This window comes from Pholis gunnellus, assembly GCF_910591455.1.
Source record: "Pholis gunnellus genome assembly, chromosome: 18".
NCBI lineage: Eukaryota > Metazoa > Chordata > Actinopteri > Perciformes > Pholidae > Pholis > Pholis gunnellus.
Genome location: NC_136545.1, coordinates 885,850 through 906,902, shown reverse-complemented (window position 1 = coordinate 906,902; position 21,053 = coordinate 885,850). Strand labels below are relative to the sequence as shown.

General features: G+C 40.8%; 1 protein-coding gene across 1 annotated transcript in view; it reads left to right on the top strand.

Annotated features, from left to right (window-relative positions):
• The window catches only part of LOC306710393 (ras-specific guanine nucleotide-releasing factor RalGPS1), an 80,593-nt gene that overhangs the window by 3,900 nt on the left and 55,640 nt on the right, over positions 1 to 21,053 (top strand). Inside the window, exons 2-8 of the mRNA XM_079178893.1 lie at positions 9,398 to 9,537; positions 11,284 to 11,388; positions 12,044 to 12,094; positions 14,031 to 14,114; positions 16,361 to 16,450; positions 17,712 to 17,804; positions 19,643 to 19,769. Coding sequence (XP_079035019.1) covers positions 9,481 to 9,537; positions 11,284 to 11,388; positions 12,044 to 12,094; positions 14,031 to 14,114; positions 16,361 to 16,450; positions 17,712 to 17,804; positions 19,643 to 19,769 — 607 coding nt within the window. The 5' untranslated portion in view covers positions 9,398 to 9,480. The remainder of the gene's footprint in view (positions 1 to 9,397; positions 9,538 to 11,283; positions 11,389 to 12,043; positions 12,095 to 14,030; positions 14,115 to 16,360; positions 16,451 to 17,711; positions 17,805 to 19,642; positions 19,770 to 21,053) is intronic.

The following is a 21,053-nucleotide window of genomic DNA, read 5'->3' as shown; positions in this document are numbered from 1 at the left end:
TTTGAGTCGGTAAGTAAGAGCTGATCTTAAACCTCAAGATACTGATGTGAGATAGTTTTCAGCCCAGCCACACAGTGACAGTTCAACTTGATCAGATTACAGCAATAAATGAGTCATTCCCATCAGCAGTATGTGAGGGATGACTGCCAAGGACACGATGTTCAGCCTAGTGGAGCAGCAGTGTATGTCAGGAGTCATTATCTCTAACTACACGAATATCAAGGAATGTCAAGACAAAGCTGTGTGTTCTCACCTTGTGGATCCATAAAAGTCTTATCTTTGTTCCAGAAACACAGAGGCACCTGTTTGTTCCTGTTTACATGGTAACCAAGCTCATGCAACACTCCGCATGATGATGTAAACTTACTTGTGTATATATTGTTGATTCCTTTTCATTTAATGAAAATACCACTAAACTGTTAAAGAAATGTCTTTGTTCCTTTATTTTGGGGTTGGAGGACACTGCTGACTTGATATAGACATAAAATAAAGTATTTTGACTTTATCAATTTAGAGATAGAAAGTAAAAGTCCCATATTTGTGCCTTGAAATACTACGTAGGTGCCAGAAAAACAAATTGCTCCACAATTCCTGACAAAGTAAAAGTTGAGTCATGAACATGAGAAGGTCAGTGGCTGTGTTAATGAGCTTCTGTGATGGAGAGTGGTGCTTCTACTGGGATTTGAAGTGGAGATGTCTTTGTTGACTAACAACATGCTTCTCCACTGGCATCAGAAAACACAAGAAGCCTGTGCTGCAATGCCTTAATGCACCATGAATGCTGGTTCATGCATTTCCCACTATGCATCTTTCAAACTCTACGAACTCAGTTTGCAATCAGGCGGCAACCTCCAGACTGCCGAATGAAGCCAATGCTTCATGTCTTAAACCTGCATTCTCTCTGACCATCAGGGGGCGAGTCCTCTGGTTGTATAGAAGTCTATGAGAAAATGACTCTACTTCTCTCTTGATTTATTACCTCAGTAAACATTGTAAACATGAGTTCATGGTCTCAATCTCTAGTTTCAAGTCTTCAATACAGCATGATGTTCATTTAGTAATTGATGGTCCATTTAGAGTCAAACAGACCATAAAGCAGGGTATGCTTTAGGGCGGGGCTTACTGTGACTAACCGGTTGCTGCCGCTACCAGAGACGTATACGGTTACTCTGTCACTCCTCCACATTCCAAATATGGTCACTTCCGTTCATCAGTTGCGGAAAAAACAACATGGTGATTGCCGTAATCCAAGATGGCGATGGCAAAATCGCCGAACTAAAGGCTTCAAAACGTCCACTTCTTATATATAGTCTATGGTTGTAATGCATACTTTGTGCTATACATTTTATTTATTTTTTACTCCTTGTGATGAGTTAACTTACCTTAATGAGAAAAAAAAAAGCAAACATACCCCCTTAATATGCCAAAATGATCACTGTTGTCAGAGACTGAGACAAAGCATCTTTATTTTCTTAGCAAACATAATTGAAACAATATAAAGGTTGGTATCAGTCCTGAGGTGCATGTATGGGTGTCTGTGTGTAGCAGTGAATAGCAATAACGGAACCATCAACCAAAAGAACAATGTGGTGGCTGGTGGGTGACAGGATCTCCTCTCCCAGAGCCCCAGGCTGCCCACTGAGGAGGATATTAAGGCAGAGCCACCCCGGCTCAGGTGTGGCTCATCCAGCTGACGAGCCTCCAATCAGCACCTGTAACACATCAGCAACCACAACAGGGACTCTTGTTGTATGGGAGGAGGAGGGTCGTCACGCTGTGTTTATCTTTCCTTCGTCTTCCATATATTTATTGTTTTCCTGCTAGAATGGCGTTCCAATTGTAAGCTGTTAATGTCCACACATAGTAAAGAGACATTAGAGGGAGGATGTGTAGCTGCTACATGTAGATAGTGGCCATTACTGTTAGCTCTCTCGCTCTCTTTGAATCCTCCTCCCATCCCCCACCCTACAGCATGGCTCCTTAAAAGTTGATTACCATGCTGCTGCAGAGATAAATTAGGCCTGACCCCTTTTTACAAACCTCTCGGGGACTCTCCCTGAAAGGTGTTTGTTCAGTGAGAGGGCTTCATTATGGACGCTGTTAGCAGCCTGAGAGGAGTATGCTAGTAATGTGAGAGTACTCTATGATTAGGGGGATCATGTTTTCAAACCCCCAAACTGGGACCTTTAGTGTACTGTACATTCATGCTCATGTATGGCTTATGTACGCACCATAGAAGTGCTATTGTGTGTTGCTATGAGGCCGTTAACATGATCTGTTATAGCTGCATTTCCATATTGTGCGACTCTTGCAGTGTGTGGAGAAAGCAGATATTCATTGCTGGGTACTTTTCAAAGGAAGGAGTATTCCTCCTGGAGCTCCTGGAAAAGACCAACTTTCTCATCGGCATTACAGTTAACGGGTATAACGGTTAGCCGTTAGCGTACTAAAAAGCTCCAACTTTATTACAATCGTTATTTACATTACATACCTCATTTTACCCATCCTACACATATTTAGGAGTAGTGGGCTGCTGTGAAGGGGTTCTGTGTCTTCTTCAAGTCTTTTTCAATACAGCATGATGTTTAGTAAATGATGTTCCATTTAGAGTCAAACAGACCATAAAGCAGGGTATGCTTCAGGGCGGGCTTACTGTGATTGACAGGTCGCTGCTGCTACCAGAGACGTAGAAACGATAATTCCATAAAATCCTCGGCTGTTGGCTGTAGGTTTATGTATTCATATGATGTTGCTGGGCTGCTCATCTCTCCTCTGTAATGTGACATACCTGCCATGTAGAGGAGTGAACACAGTATGTCTGAGGCTTTTTCTGCACGCAGCTCCTCACCATAGAACAGGACTACAGCCTGACTGACATTGATACCATGTTCATACATGTATTCATATCTCATACCCATATCTCTCATATATCAGTAGATAACAGACAAATAATCTTGATATTGTTTCCTTCTCTTTTTGAATTATTGGTTATGAAAATACATAGTGGGTTGGACTTTTTTTCAGTATGAAATTCAACTTGTCAGTGCTCTCTGGTGGACAAACTTGTGATGGTGACACTGTTTCTAAATGAACTCAAACCTAGTTCAGCATTTCGCTGCTGACGTTTCTTGTTGCTTATCAGCTAGAAAAATGCACAGATGCTAAAACATCTGCAATGAGCGGATGTTTTCTGACATTAACAGTCAGCCAATTCATCAGTGTAGCTCCAAACAGGAGAGCACATCTCATATATCATATATCATATGATATATACAAGTCAACTACAATCTAGGTCCCAATTCCATACTACGTACTAATTATATACAGTATGCACTCATCTTTATAGTATATTGTTTGTATTGTATAGTAAATGAGACCATTTTAAAACAACAGGACATCGGACAACATGTGGTTTTTTTCTAAAGTTTCAGATTTTTCCAACTGTCTCGCCACCACAGTTAAATATTTAACATTATTATGCAGCAGTGAGTTGTTCTTTAATTTCCTCTGACAATTGTGCACCTGCATTGCCTTGTGGGAGAATTACGACTATTAAACGTTTTTGAAGGTATTCATGCTTTCATTTAGTCATTTTTCAGGATACTACTCCCAAAATCTGTTTACAATGAGTGTCTACAGCAGGCATGTCCAAAGTCCGGCCCGCGGGCCAATCACGGCCCGAGGTCAGATTTTATACGGCCCGCGCCTTCTGTCTTAAAATGCATTATTTATGGCCCGCCAGCACAGTCAAAACGGAATGAATAAATCATACAAATTCAACATGCAATTCCTCTTTTCACCTCATGGTGGCAGCACCACTCTGTAACTGTCTGGCTTTTTTTAATTGTCTCTGACCCTTCAACTGTCATGGCTACGGCAAGTAAAATAAGGAAAGTCGATACCGAGAGCCGCCGCTTTCATAGTTTTTCACCGAAAACCGAAACAACTGTGTCTGCCTAGTTTGTCATGAGACTGTTGCCTTGTTTAAGTGATATAATGTAAAGAGACACTACGAGAAAAAACATGCTAATACTTCAACAAGCTATCAGAGAGCGACCGTGCTAGAAAAGCGAAGCAACTCCAAGATAACTTGGCCACACAGCAGCGGTCTTTTTCGCGGGCCCACGAGTCAAATGCATACCTGCAAACTTGTTGCTTTTCAGCGAAATTAGCCATTTTGAATGAAAATATATCATCCACGGGATCCGTGATAGATGTTTTCTCTTTAGGGGGGGGGGTCATCTGGCCAGCCAGCGTTTCTCAGATTGGATTGAGACGAGGAAAAAAGGTGATGACGTGATCTTCGCAATAAAACATCTTTGATGTGTCGAGTCTTGGCCAATCAGCGTTAAGATGTCTACACCGTCTTTCCCTCCGTTACAGTTCAGACTTGCTCGGTTAAGGATAACGTCCACTGCATGCGGAATTTGTTTGTTAACATTCGTCATTATCGCGATTTAGGAGGAAAAAAAACGTAACGCGATGAAACATGCCCGGTTCAGTTCACGCGGTCACTCGTTAACGTTAAACCGGAACACCGGCGGATCTGCTGGCAGGTTGTTTTTTTTAACTCAAAGTAGAATGAGGATGATTTCGTGGTGACAATAACTTTTAAGACCACGATGATGAGGCCCAGATACTGATGAGATGATGAGGTCAAAGAGCTTCAGGGAGAGGACGCTGTTTGTGTAGCGCAGCTTGATGCAGGGCTGAGATGTGAAGGAGCTGGGCCTGGATAAAGGTGGAGCTGGGTCTGGATAAAGGTGGAGGTGGGTCTGGATAAAGGTGGAGGTGGGCCTGGATAAAGGTGGAGGTCTACTCTAAACAGACGTGAGTACAGCTTCCTGCTGTCGCAGTGTTTTAGAAATATTGATAAGGCAGGGTATGCTAAATGCTGCCTCTGCTCCAAGGAGATGAACTACAGTAACAAGGGCTCACGTGCCCTCTCATCACACTGCCAGACACTGTTCACTGTGATGACCACAGCCAGGGTACTTCCGGTCCCAACAGGGCCCTGAAGTAATGATAGAGAGGGTTAAGGTGCCTGTATCTTCATTTCAGCGGGTTGCTAATGCAGAGGTGTGTATAGATCACAGCTATTACTTTACTCTTCATTCTAATTTAAATAATTGAACTGGATTGAATGCATATTATTTGCAAATAGAAGATAGGCCACAATTCTAACAGCTTTACAGTAACAGTGGAAGTTAATACAGTAACGGGGTTCAATGAAAACTAATCACTTTATTTGTACAGGCGATGGTTCTCGCTACTCTTGCTACCTTTGTTTTTAAATGACAAACTTTTGAAAATGAGACCTCGTTCTCAATGGATTTTGTCTCCATAAAAGGTTAATAATAATAATATTGATTGAAAAAAACTATCCAGCTGTTCAACCAGAGCTGAAATACTGATTAATAACTGAATAATAAATTAGTTTTTTGCTTAAAGTAAATGTCTTATCACTTAATTTTCTTCTCAGAGTACACCAGAATGCTACATTTTAAAGATCATATTTAAAATAAAATTATCCCTGCTGTGTCATTGAAAATATAATTATTAAATAATAGTGTATGTATAGGCAACTTGTATTGTTTAAAATAATGTCAGCAGGGACTGTTGGCCCTTGGGCATCTTCACATTATCAAATCTGGCTCTCTTTGAAAAAAGTGTGGACACCCCTGGCCTACAGTGTGGGTCAGTGCAGTGGTTTAAGTTGTCCCAAGTCCATACTACATATTCATTTTATACCATAAGTACTACTTAACTAATCCCTTTTTTGCCGTAGTATACAAAACAAGTCAGCATCCTTGGCTCTCGCACTGTGCATGTCAATGTGGACGAGAATAGCACTGCCAGTGAAGCTTAACAAATGGAAATTCAAATGTTTTCGAAGGATTTGATTTCTATTGTCAGTATTCTGATGTGGTCCTGAATGTGTTTGACCAACATGCGGTGAGCAGCTCCTCCGCTTCCTTTGTGAGTTGAATTGTGGGACAGTATGTGTCCATCACTCAAAGACCATGTGTTTAATAGTGTGCATAGTGATTGTTCTTAGTATACTTTGTCACTTCTCCAGTGTGAGCACACTGCAGCCAGACAAACCTGTTGTGTAGTATGGACCTGGACACACACAGGTGTCCTGCTGTGGTTGGTGTGTACTGCCATCTAATGGTCACTTGTGTGTGTTTGTGTTGAGCTGTTTGAATGTGTCCGTTATCTGGCTCCCAAATATTTGCATGCAAATATCCGAAACAATAAGAGATAGAGAGATGGAGTTTATTATTCTTTAATGGGCCGTGGTGCAGTCTGAAGATGAGTTTTTCCTCGAGCAAACATATTCTGAGTAAGATTTTAGTTGTTTTTAATGAACAGATCTGTAAAGCTGAGTTTGTCAACCAGGAATCACATAACGGCACCACTCTAAATGTTGTTTACCAGAGATGTGCTCAGAAGTTTCTTGCATTTCTTGAAGTCATTCAGCCTTAGATATCAACAAGCTGTAAGCAACTGTTGATAAGCTTGGTCCAGTAATGGTCAACAGAAAGTATGGCAGCTATAGAAACCCATATTTTGGATCAATATAAATTGCGGAAATTCTAAACAGCTTGTTTTCTTGCTGAGGACTTTAGTTGTCATACTCCACTCTTTCGCCCGTGTCTCTTGCGAACCGTTAAGTGAAGGAAACGTACCCCAAATACATCTCTTGTGAAAAAAAACCCAGCCCGGTTTTGCATTCAGTCAAAGAAAGTGACGTTAATAATGTCAAACGAGTGAGGTACAAAGCAAGTGACGTAATATATCAAGTGATTTTGTGGTATTATAACGAGTATAACACGCAAGAGATTTCACTAGGGGTCGATGTGTCAAACAAACACAGGACTTTCACCCAGGAGACTGCTGTTCGTGTCCAGTGTAAACCAACTTTAGCAACTTTACGCTTGTTACGTAAGAGTGGGGGTGTGTGTGTGATTGTGTGTTTGTGTGTGTGTGTGCGCACACGGTAGTTACATTGCTACTGTTATTGCGTTACATGACATTACCATAAATCTGTTTTTTAACCTTAACCAAGTAGTTTTGTTGCCTTAAACAAACCTTTCACAACATTAACCACGTGGCATTGTGCGTTTCTGGAAGCGCGATACCAGGCTCATAACTCAATCAACACTGTACCCTATATTTCCCATAATGCATCTCAATGGTATCTTTCCATTAGACCCCCCCTGCCTGGTAAAGTTCAGGCTTGGCAAAGCTCCTGCAGATACAGAAGACATTTTACGAGTGTTTTCACAGGCTGAGTGGTAGTACTGCCATCCACTAGTAAAGCATCATGTGTTAGATCAGAGTTTAAAACGCACCATCACTTGGTGCTGATAAGTCACTGCTGTAACAGTGAAGGAGCACAGAAACAACCCCCGTCTGTTTGTCACTTTTCAAAGACAAAAACAAATTCTATATCCAGTCTCTAACTAAGGAATTGTAGCATTTGTAGCCATTGCTGTGAGTTAGTAAATAACTAACCCTGTTGCATGCATGTGCTGGATTGTGGCATAGTGACTGTGTAATAGTGCGTCTACATTTAGAAGTAGTAGTAATGTGCAGTGTTTGAGCTGCACATTAGAGGGCATCGTAGCACTACAAACAGCCCCTCTACTTGTAACGCTGTAACTTCTCTGCCTTAGATGTGCAGGTTCTGAACCTGTAGGGGTTACCTCATATTTTCTTTGCTTCACTGTAAATTGTGTAACTGGTGTTCAGACCTTGCAGGAAAAAAGTAACTCGCAGCAGCAGCGTGTCCTGTGGAGCGAGAGGTTTGCTGTGGGGGCCATGTTACTCTATTTTACATTTTAGGATGGATGTCCGTTGGAAAAATAATGAAATTGCGATTTTTCTTTGTCACAAATACTGCAATATAATGAGTGATTATTATTATTTTTTATTTGTTTAGGTTCCTTTTCTTTTTTCCTTATTCACTGCAGACAAGCAGAACATCATTCTATAGGATCTAGAGTCAACATTCAAACTGCTCTTTGATACGTGTTAAAATATGATATTAATGGATAATAACCTTCAATCACAGTAGATTATAACTTTTAGCTTCAAGTCCTGCAATAATGTATTATAATCATCATGACTTAACTTAAAGAAAATCTGAAAAAGAGCAACAAAGCACTGCAGACTAACAACTAGTTTAAACATTAATATATGAAAAATGAATATGCATCTGACATATTTTTTTTTTTTAATTGATATGGGCCTTTCTTCTTCTTTTGCTATTTGATTGTGTCTCTATTTGTCGTCAGTGCTTGAGATAAAAAATAGAAAAGTGACAGTGCTCCTTTTATTCCCATGTTGAAGTGTATCTTGTGATATCTGCCTACATGCTACAGCCAAGAACAGCTCCAAGGAGAGGAACATAAAGGCTTTTGACTGAAAACTATGCAATTTCATTTTGGACTATATGTCCAGATAACGTCCAAAAAGCTGAACAACTATGCTTGCTATAGTTAATAACTACTTTATAACACATATCACAGCCTTTATCTGGACATTTAATTATTCTGGAAATGTTAGCCCTGTATTCAAAAGACTAGATTTATGACATTTTTAAAATGTTTCACTGTCGGCTATTTGTTCTAAAGAAAAATCAACCTTATTATCAGCGACCATTTCAGTGTGGTCTGTCTTCACCACTAGATTTCAGTGCAGTCATCGTCACGACTAAACTGAGTGGTCAATTAATCGATTAGTCAGAAATAGAAGTACTGGATTTGTCAGTTGCTTTCTTAGACTGCAGTGATGTCATCATTTTGTACTGTCGGCCTGTACAACAATAGTGTTGTTACTAGTTTGGTTTATTTCAGCTCCATTCCACAGAGTTTGTTTAAAGACCTCAATGTTTCCAAAGGTATCAGTCAATGCTGAGTACAGAATGTTTCTACTTGAGACTTAGATGGAAATACATCACATTGTAGTATTAATACAAGCAGATCCAGAATAAGAGGATCCCTTATAGTAGTAACTTCTTCTTCCTCCTCCCAGCCTATGTGTTTAAGTGGCACTGCTCTTAACATTTTAAAAAGATACGTGAGATCAAGTTGTTCAGAGAGTGGCTGTGCTGTTCTGCCAATCAATAATTGCTTGAGCCCGAACAGCAGCGTGCGCTGAAAAATGGTGTCTATATTCCTACCTATTTCTGTCCAGTTTTGCTGTGAAATGCTACAGGAGAATAATATTTGGGTTTGTTTGGCTTCTATCTCCCAACGTCTTCCCCAGCAGCTTGGCTCTCAGACCATTTTGCTTGGATAACCGGTGTAATAAAGAAACCTAGGTTGTTCCTTCTAATGAAGGGGAATATGATGATGAAAGGTGAATAACTTGTGTCCTCCGTCTCCAGGCATGGATGAGAGGTTATGTGTGCCCACCAGCTGAAGGCCTCTGTCGCCCCGACCTGTGCATCCCACCAGTCCCTCTGTGAGCATGTATCGCAGGAACGGGCTCTCAGATGGCACCAGCATCCACTCAGTCACCTCGGAGGTAAGGACCATCTGTACTGTTCATTGCTATAGTTTGTAGTTCTATCAAAATAACTACAAATGTCTGGAAAACATTTTGACTTGATGATGGTGCTACATCATTAGAAAAGCAAACCAACATTCAAGGTAAGGCTCTAGAACAAAGTGTGAGACGGATGCTCAGCTAGACCTCTACTTATCAGGACAAAAAACACCATGTGTTTTTCCACCTGCGGACCACTTCCACAAAGTCTCATTTTAAAATGACTTGTTGCACGTGTCTTTTTGTATGCCTATTATCCCCGTTTTCCTTGTAATAATTTATAATAACGCCTTTCCATTTGTTTTTCTTGATTCAAATGCCAGAGCTGAGCTTTAATAGACCAGGAAGGCTCAAAAGTCCCGATTGAAAGCACATTAAATCAAGGATAAACCTCAGAGGCATATATGCCATATTATCATGATTTGAAATGGATAATATGTCAGGGACGAAGCATCTGCTTTTGCTCGGTGGAGTTCTTCATAACCCAGTGAATCATTATGCTAGTCATTTAAATGTTTTAGTGTATCTCTTTGTCTCCATCTCTTCCTGTCTGTACAGGACTTCTAAAAGGTGCCCTAACATTTCTTTTACATTCAGTGTTTGTCACTTAAACACATTGTGTGTATGTTCTTATAGATATTAAAATATTTTTTTAAATAATTCCTTGTCTAAAAACATGTTCAAAACAATGGATCACTGGAATAGTGTGAAACCATTGGCTGGAATCCTTACCTTAAAAATGGCTGGCCAGGCAGCTTTCTTTAACAACAAGAAATGATAATTAGATACTGTATTTACTATTGCAATTTGCTATAATTGCTATTTATTATGTCATCTTTGTCTGATGTTCTCAATCAATATTATAGTATTGTGCTGTAATGATATGACACTAACTGTATCCAGGAACATTAATTTAACTGTTTCAGCACTGTATTGTAAATTCAGTGGTATTCGCCTCTCAGTGCAAGAAGACACATTAAGAAACACAACTCCCTCCTTAAACTCAGCTGCTCCAGCAACATGGCTGCAGTAGAGGTTTGTCAGAGTGGGACACTGCAGCAGCTAGAGGGCAACTTGAGCAGGCCGACCGATCACCAGAGGAGCCACCGCCGGCTCCTAGCTGGTCAGACAAACTGCAACAATGGCTAGTATCGATGAACAAGTTGCTGAAAATAGTACCGCGACTGGACATTACGAGAATGTCTGTGGAAATATCCAAAATATTCTTGATAGCGAAAATGAACTTAAAATCACAAGGTCAACTGGCGACCTCCTTGCTGCCGAATGAGAGCTTCAGCGATAATAATATAATATAATATATTATTATATATATATATATATATATATAATCCTAATTCTATCAAAATCAGGCCAAACTGATGGTCAGGGAGACATTTTTAAGTGAAGGTTGTGCTATATAGAGGAGAGTTCTAAAGGTACCAAAGAGCTGGACAGGTTGACAGACTAGCCAAACCTCCATCGTTGACTTTACCATCATTGAGGCCTGGCACTAGCAGGGGAAAAGACGTTTTGTTACTCCAATGCATCAAGTGTTCAAAGAGAATTTTGGATTTTGACTAAATGATTATCTAACCTTGACTTCTGACTCACTACAATTTGCTAACTTTATTGAGACAGCACACTGTTTCATGGCTGGTTCTGTAGATGTAGAGCAGTCACTATTGTGTGTGTGTGTGTGTGTGTGTGTGTGTGTGTCTGTCTCAGGCCAGCAGCAGCTCGGACTCTCTGGATGTAAATTGCGTGGACTACGCCAAGAGCTACGATGCAGTCGTCTTCGATGTGCTGAAGGTGACGCCAGAGGAGTTTGCTGTAAGTAAACGTACGAACCGGATCAGACGGGAGCATGCTACTAGACTTCTTACCTGGCAAAGCTTTCAAATGTTGAAGAGAGGGAGGGGGATACTGCCTCCAAGGTTCCCTCCAAAAGAGTTGAACTTCGTCAATACAAAATGATAGCAAGTGATTGCAAACATCGAAACTTGCAATGTTGCAAAAAAATATATAATAATTCTGGATATTTCCATCAAAACATTACGCTACAGCGTAGTTTGCTCAGAAGTTTGTGCTATCAGCTTTGCATAATTGGAATTTGCCAGTAAACAGAGTAGAAGAAGTAGAGGTTGCAGATCGCAATGACTTAAATCTCAGGCCGCGGATAAATCAACACACATGACCTGATGCCCCCAGATGTCTGCAGCCATTTGATGAACTAAAAGAGAAACTTTTCAAAGATCTGTGGACGACAGATACTGGAGGAATCGCTCACAGGCTTCAGCATTCAACCAAGCCTATCACGCTACTTGAATTCTGCAGCCTCAGTCCATTGTATTCATTTATCTTATCTTCATCATTCATTGTCAGCAGTTACTCCCAGCCGAGCATTCTCAGTTCTCCCACGTATTCTACAATGTCTTCATCTCCTGCATAGTGAAAGATAATGAGGATTTCTTTCTTGTTATGTCAGAGCCAAATCACCCTGATGGATGCACCGGTCTTCAAGGCGATATATCCAGAGGTAAGAGAGACTCATGTGGTTGGTCTCCTGACCGTCGTTTCCACTGCCAACTCCCAACACCACATTCTCACCTTGTAGGAAAACCAAGTTTCCAGCTTTGGTGCACAGATAAAGGGGTTCTGCTAGTTCATATAAATTCCGTTTTTATATCGTTCACTAATTATCTTGGTAGTGTCTTCTAAAGAGGAGTTTACGGTACAACAATAATCTGTGAATGACCCAATCTCGGTATTTATCGGCTTTCGGTCTGACGACGATTTAGGGGTTAAGGGGCCATATCTGTGGGGTTCCGGTATAGCCAGCAGATATCTGGGTCAAGACTTCCTTTTCTGTGCGCTGCTTATTGCTTACAGTCCGATTAGCAACTTGAAATGTGAGACTGGAGTTGCAGTTGAGATACCACGTGTATGACGGGATTGTTTCACAAGTAGCCAGTTTTACAAGCTAATTCTAAACCAGTAAATAGCAAAAGTATCGTAGCCGATGGGTTCTGAAATTGCATTTCGACCAATGGCTACAAACGGAAACCAGAATGCTTCCGATATCAAAATCTTATCTCTGTCCTTATATTTAGATTCTGTTTATAGAGGTCATGATTGACCCATCTCAAACTAGTGGTGTAACGGACCACTGTCGATCTGTGATCGGTACGGATCCCCACTCGCGGTTCGACACGCATGTCAACCGTGGATTAATTACACAGTTTAACGTTAACATCACAGTGTGAAATACAGTTTTACTTCAGTAAAATATGAGATCAGGTCATCATTTATGATGTACTAGTCGCTGATCTCTGATAATGACAGGAGGAGAGCTGGTAACTAAGGTTCCGTTCAGTTACATTATGATGCATTCAGGATCTGTTCAGTGAAAATGAGTATTGAGTTTTATGATCCGTTGTACCACGATCGCAAACCATCTCTCAGTCATTTGTATCAGATTATATGTTTTTGCAGGGAACCCCTTTAGAGATCTGCCCTCTTCACAGACGGATTCCAGTCCACCTCCTGTTTCAAATACTTCTAATGTCCTCACAGCTGATGCCACTCAGCTGAACCCAGACCGGCCTTAGCGGTTGAACTCTCCACTGGAACCCAGTTAGTCAATGAATTTCCAGGCACTGCTCTGCCCTGAAGGATTTCCTTCCCACCACAGGCTCTACACAGACTGTATGCAGGGAAGAGAACCAGGCAGAGACATTAGGGGCTGACGGATTAGAAATGAACTCAAGATCAAGCCCTCTCATTCAACATGGTCTTTTATTTCTAAGAATGGCTGTGCCTGTCAGTGGCGAGCATACTCTTAAGCTCAACACAGTCCAGTGCAAGTTATCTCGTCGCTGTAATTTAGATTGGCGCAAAGTAAACAGCGAGGGAGTTTCCAGTCGCTGATAGATGGCTGTCAATCTCTGCTGTTTTATTAAATCGGATCCCTAGTTTATGTTTCAGAGAGAAGACCAGGGTCAAGCAGTAGGTCTGTACCGCAACCATTCTAATGATTTCTTGATTTTCTGAAATCTGCCATAAAATTTGAACAGAAATGCTTGACCCACAGAGGATAACTCCTACTTATGTCGGTGATCACCTGACTTTTCACTTAGCACCGACTTGAGGTTGACATTTGTGGTTTAGAGTGAAATGTCTTAACAATTATTGGATGGATTGTCATAACATTTTATACGGACATTTGTGTCTCTCTCTCTCAGGATGAATTGTAATGACTTTTAATTATGACCAAATGTATATCAAAGCTGTTCCCATCAGCCTCAGCTGTACTTTGTGTTAACGGTTCACAACTTTTTAAGCCCTAATGATAATGAATGAATGAATAAATAAATAAAGGCTATTCAAATATTAGACATCTTTCCCAATGCAAGTCTATGGAATGGCATTGGTCCTTAAATCAGTGTGACTTAATGTGATTTTGTGATTGGCAGGAGCTGGCCAGCTGCGGATGGAATGGGAAAGAGAAGCACAGTTTGTCCCCCAATGTGGTCGCCTTCACACGCAGGTTCAACCAGGTACGTCTTTTCATGGCTTAATGTCTTCCATGATCTTTATGTGAAATCCTGCTAGTTAGTGAAACCGATAATGAGTACAGCTCATGTTGGTCTCAAAGGTCTTAAAGCTGTTCCAGTGAGCCAATATCATCATTCCCTACTTCAGTGGTTCTCAATCTTTTTTCAGTGTGTATTCCCTGTGAAATATTTTTTCAGCCAAGTACCTCCTAACCAGCGCAAAGTAATTTTGGTTGAAAAAAAGATCATCAGTGTCTGATTTATTAAACTGTCAACACTGAAGATTGAATTGTTTAGTTCAAGGGTCGGCCACCTTTTCTATTTTCAAAGTGGAGCCGCAAAAGCTATTTGATGTCACAGTTTATAAAGTTTTATATATAGTTATATTATTGTCAAGTTCCTCGATGTTTTTTGTTCCAACTCTCTCTTGCCTAACTTGAAACGGCCTGGTACATAACCCCCAAAGGACGCACGGGACAACTCTTTCCAGTCTGACAGTCAACCTTTATTTAGTTTTTCCTTTCGGATCTTGACTGGTCGCTTCAGCTGGTTGCATTAGCAATAGGTTGAAAACCTTCAAAACACAAAAAGCAAAAGTTAAACAAAAAATGTAGATAAACTTCAAACAATCCTCACCACAAAAATCATATTACAGTACCAGTGGCTTCTTTGGTTGCACCCTTGGTTGGAATCCCTCTTGCCTGGCTCTCTCTCTGTTGAAATGCTTTCTGGTTTTCTGAGAGCAGGTGTTCCAACTTTCAGTAACGAGCAGCCTGCACTGGCCTGCTGGCGGTGCCTTCTGGGACTTGCAGTCTTCTTGGCAAGTTCCACCATTTTGTCTCAACAATTATATATACAAAAACTATAGTTTGTTGTATTTATGAAATTATAGAACAAGAATAAAGACACTTGTTGACATTTTATTGCTATTGTTGTAACAATATCAAACTCTGATGAAGAGGAGAGTTTGCTGCAGCAGATGAATCGCTCTTTTTCGCTCATCTCCAGCGTGATACTTTCAGCTAATGCTGTGTTTGTTCTGGAAGCGTCTTTCAACATTACATTTTTTGTTGTTTGCTAATTTCTCGCCACATATCAAGCATACAGGTGAGCCAGCATCGTTGGCAGTGAAAGCAAATGAATACGTCCACGCAGAATGAAACTCTATTTTCCTCCGTGACTTTTCTTCTTTTGGATTTATCCATTGATAGTTTACCGAGGGCGGGGCTCTGCAGATCATGATGAGCAAGCTGCAGGGAAACGCACTGGATAGCGCCGTAAGATGCAAGTGGCGGATCGCGTAGCGCGGCCCTTTTTGAATATATTACTATTTTGCTCGACAGAGTTTGAATTCAGGTTGATGCGATCTTTCCATAAATATATTCATATTCTTCATACGTGGCTGTGATGTAGTGCTCACTTATACAATCGTAATCCCCGCAGTATATATGAGATGTGGCTTTTAGATCTCCAGCAATATGTTTGTGAATGTTTGACCAATCTGACAACAGAGGCAGAAAACAGCTGCTGCTGTTACGTGAACACAACACACATAACCAGTAGGACGTAACACCGGCACCCACTGCATGCCCAGTTTACGTGAATAGTCACGTGAGATTCGTTTTCAGGCGTTTAAGTCTGGACGGAGATCATCTCGAAAACGATGCTTAAACACCGTGTGGACGGAGGACTCAGGGAGCCGCAACAGAGGGGCCGAAGAGCCGCATGGGGCTCCGGAGCCGCGGGTTGCCGACCCCTGGGTTAGGGTAATGAAATTGAATAGAAATATAAAATTCAGTTTATGAACTTAAACTTATATTTTATTGAATATTTATTAAATAACTATTTTTCAAGGATTTTTGAATGGATGCTAATTTTAAATCTATTTTGGATTCTAATGCTGTTGGTTTGAACCTGTAGACTGTATATAAAAAGGATATCTTAGGAACGCCAGGCAGGAATTTCGGTCCGCTTGGACTCAAGAATGAATTGATTAGATTTTGGTGGTTAAAGGAGACCGTGACCTCACATCTGACTCATTTTTTGAACGGGATATATCTGGAACGTCTGACAAACATCCACTAGGACTCAAGAATTTGGTGGTCAAAGGTCACTGATTCTCAAAACACATTTTTGGCCATATCTCAAGAATTGCTATGCTAATTAGAATGATTTCACAAAAATGGAATGATGTCATTTTTGACAGACATGGATGTAAACAGCAACTTAACTGTTTTGTTGTGTTCCAGGTGAGCTTTTGGCTGGTGAGAGAAATCCTAACCGCCCACACGCTGAAAATCCGAGCAGAAATACTGAGCCATTTTGTAAAAATTGCCAAGGTGAGTTGAAACATATTTCATCGTAATATATACACACACACACACACACACACACACACACACACACACACACACACACACACACACACACACACACACACACACACACACACACACACACACACACACACACACACACACACACACACACACACACGTTATTTGAAAGCTATTCTTGCAAATTAAGTTTGAAACCAGAGGACAGAAATATGTCTATTATTGTTACAGTAGGAATTGCTCAACGTGATGTCTGTGTAATTGGAACATTCATCATCAGACATGGATTGTAGAAATGGAAGCCAACAGCTGTTGAAGTATTTTAGTGTCACTTTTTATTTCATGGGTCACTGTCAGTTGTTTGTAAAGCAATTTCAACAAAAAGAAATCAATTAGTTTGTGAAGCTGCAGCATGAACGAGCTGCCCAGGTACTTTATTATACTATACAGGGACTGATGGGGAAAGCAGACACTGATTGCAGAAACAACATGGCCTTTCTCCTCTTGTGGTCTGAGCAGGGAGTAATAGCAGAGCGAGTTTTCCCATGAGGTCAGAGCTTAGGATGGAAAGGAAACGTGGAGCCATGACATAGTGTTCTTGGCAACTAGCAAAGATATTGCTGAGCGACGTAAAACTACTGAAACATGCTTTGCACCTGGCTGTGACCGTTCACAAACCGACAATATATGTATTAGTGGATTCCATTCCCAGGACACCTAATCATAGAAAATGTGGTTGGGTGATCAGGTTGATTGGGCTACATCAGTGGTGAACACCTGTGTTTCCATTCAATCGTCAGGCAATTTGAAGCAACGTTTTTAAATATGTCCCAAAAAATAGAAATGTGATTCCATCCTGATGGAGTGGATAAAGTCTGCTACAGCGTAGTTTGGTCAGAAGTTGGCGCTTTAGGCTACACATTGGCTGTAATCTGCCAGTAAACAGAGTAGAAGAAGAAGAGGTTGTGAACTGTAAACTAAACAAGTCGTCTTTTAACCAGCTAACACATGTACGGGAGACAATGGAGAGAGGCCTTTAGGAACTTGTTTCAGTTGGGCAAGTTTTATTTGTACTTTCATGTCAGCTAGTATTGTCCGTTTCACAGCCTAACCCCTAAGCCAAGAGGGCGTTTTTAAAGAGATGTATGTGTTTTTTACAGGTGCATTTTTCACAGTGCCAACAGGCCGTGAAAGTTTTTTATCGTGAAACCTTGGGTAATACCGTACTTTGCGTGTTGTTCATGACATATGTGTTTGTTCACAGAAACTGTTTGAGTTGAACAACCTTCATTCTCTGGTGTCAGTGGTGTCGGCTCTGCAGAGCGCTCCCATCTTCAGACTCAGCAAAACATGGGCGGTAAGACAACACGGCAAATCATTATAATGACTACATTTTGAATCAATCTGTGCGTTGATAAAAAGTAAAATAATCAAACTTTACACATTTAGGCTTTTAGTTCTCCAGTCACCAAAAGAGGAAAAGCTAATGTTTCATTTACCGATACAATTAAGGATGCACCTTTCCGACTTTTGCATTCCTGATACCGCTACCTGGGCATCAGATATCATCGGATACCAAGTACCGATTGGATACCACTGTTAAATTAATAAGCAGGGATGACTGGGATCTTTCTTTTATGTGCGTCAGGCTTGACTTAAACATTGCTTTCTGAACTTTGTGAAACATGTATGCATACATATAAATACATGGTAGTGTTGCTTATTAAAATAATGGTGTTTGATACCAGATTGGCCTATTTTCAGCACTAGTCAGTGTCGGACCGATATCAGTATAGGTTTATGACCCATAAATGGTGCGCTTCCTGTGATTGGTTCTAATGGTGTTCACCTTAGAAATGAGCTGCTCCAGAGTTCACTTGACAGCGGTCCGAGAACATCCCTTCGAGGCGGACCAAAGTTCGGTTCAGTTCAACTGGACTAAACTAGGCTGGTGTGAACGTCTTTTATAAAACCAGTGGTCTTCGGGTCAGATTTGCTTACAGTATGTGCAGTGCTTCTTTAGGCCAAGTGTCTGGATTTTGAACAGTGGGGGGAGCATGAGTTGAGTTTATTATAATACTCTGCTTAACAGATCAGAAAACTGTGTTGGAAGTTGTCAGTGGATCAGATCTTAGTTCCTTGTGGCCTCGGATGAGCGCCCCTCAGAGGAAATAGAGATGACGTGTGGGGCTTGGCCATCCGCTCAAAGTGAATTTTATGTTCCACTCACTTGTGGCTGGCCGGTAGCCTTTTTATTTTTTATTTTCCTGCTCACTTATACACCTTTTATATTTTAACCAGCTTCTTGATCCAACCAAGTTCTAAAGGTCTTGATTCAGAACTATTTATGATTATTGATCTCATGTTAAGTTTAACTGGTGTCCAATTTGTTTGATCTTCAGTTGGTAAAATGATTGTTTAGTCTTTAAAATGTCAGAAAACGGTGACAATACCCATCTTCAATGAGATGAATATTTTTCCAAATAATTCTTCAATACCATAATAGTTGCTGGTTCATTCTTTGTCAATCTATAAAGCAACCAGAAAAACAACAATAACACATCAAAAAGACACCAACCCTTCCTGATGATACAGATTCTCTTATAAATAATAAAAAGATTATTCTTTTGGCCTTCGGGCATGTTATTTAATGTGTTCATGTTGATTAGCTACAGCTGATATAATATTGGAGGAGGAAGGCAGTCAGTTGGCTAATCGCCTTTGCTGAGGAGAAAAGGAAAGCTTGTCAGCAGGAGAGTATTCCAGTAGACGGAGGAGCCTGTGTGAGTTAGAACATAAACAACTTTGACATTTTCTTGTTTCTGGACATACTGTAGGTCTGATTGACCCGCCAAGCCCCCTTTCAGTTTTCTTTTGTACAGTTGATGGAAACCAATACCACTCAGTCACTTATTGGGTCACATATTGGCAAGAAAGAAAAAAACTGGTTTTGCCAAATCAGTTTGAACCGCTCAGGATGATGCACTGCACATGAACGGAGACTAATTAGCTGGCTACTGCAGTCTAGGGAAGAGGGAAAGAACTACAAACGGGGTTAGGGAACACAGGCGTACTTTAGTTTGGTCGGGGTAATATATCATAATGTGATGTCTGTGTGTTTACCACTCGGATAATAGTAACAATTTGTTTAAGTAGCACCAACCAAATATGTGTGATTGTTCTTCTCTGTTGTAGCTGATCAGTCGGAAAGACAAGGCCACATTTGAGAAGCTTAACTATCTGACATCCAAGGAGGAGAACTACACCCGCATGAGAGAATACATCCGCTCCCTGAAGATGGTGCCCCGTATCCCGTACCTCGGTAAGTCCTCCATCGGTGCCGCGATGTTCTTTCACCACACCCTGCACTTCAAACATCTTACACGACTATTAACTTGATCAACAAAGGGGTGACTGTGGCTGAGTGGAGAGCAGGGCCATCTTTAAATCAGAGGGTTGGTGGTTCAAATCCTGGCTCTGGATCCGGCACCACTAGTTGCAAGTCGATTTGTCCTTGAGCAAGACACTTAACCTCGAAAATTGCTCCCGTAGCTGTGCCTACGGTATGATAGCATCTAAAATGTAAGTCGCTTTGGATAAAAGCGTCAGCTAAATGACTGTAATGTAATGACTAGTCTAAACTCCAGTTGCAGTTTGAAGCCCTGTATACATAGATTTTTTTTACTTAAGATGAAATTCCAGTCCGCACAAAACCAAACCATACAAAATACAGGTAGAATACGATTATATGTTTCGACAAAACATCCTTCTACAGAGCACCGTCACTGAGGTATAAGTGTTTAGCTGCACGGTCCATGATGTGAGTCCAGGTGTTGTTGAACATTTGCACATTGATATTTGCATTGATGACAGTAATAAGCTCAACCGTTATCATCTCAGTCCTGGTCTTGGCCTTCAGAACCCATAGTCAGACCTGTCATGGCTTGGAGGAAGTAAGTGTTTTGGCACAATACGAAAAGAATGAATCCCTGTTTTTGCTATCTTTGCCGCCATCTTGTCTGTAAGGGAGCAGGGAGGGACATTTGAGTGAGATTCAGGTCTTCTTTGTTTGGGGAGGAAGAGGGAGCATCGCTCTACTCAGTGTACTTTACTAATACTTGGAATGAAGCACACTGGTGTCAGGTCTTGTTATCGATAACTCTTTATAATAAGGGTACAAGTCATATTCTATATTCTATTATATTCTATATAAAAACATGTTGCCCACCATTAAGAAATGATAAAGTCAGTATGACTGAATGTACACTGAAGAGACTATCGGTTAAAGAATGTTCATTCACTCTAACTTCATACAATAATTGATATGCCACCAAATAAAGTGGACCCATGCATCTAACCGGCTTCTCAGAACCGTGTTCATAAAAAAAAACAGCTTATTGTTATTAATATATAAACATATTATTGGCTGCAGCGATTTGAGAGCTAATGAATCACTCTAGGGCAGTGGTTCTCAACTGGTCTGGCTGCGGGACCCACCATCACCCCTTAATGACAAGCCACGACCCAAATCGAGGAAAATGTTCAACTTCTCAAATGTATTTAATGAACAGATGGTGCAGTTTGAACCTGAGCTGAAAATGTCCTC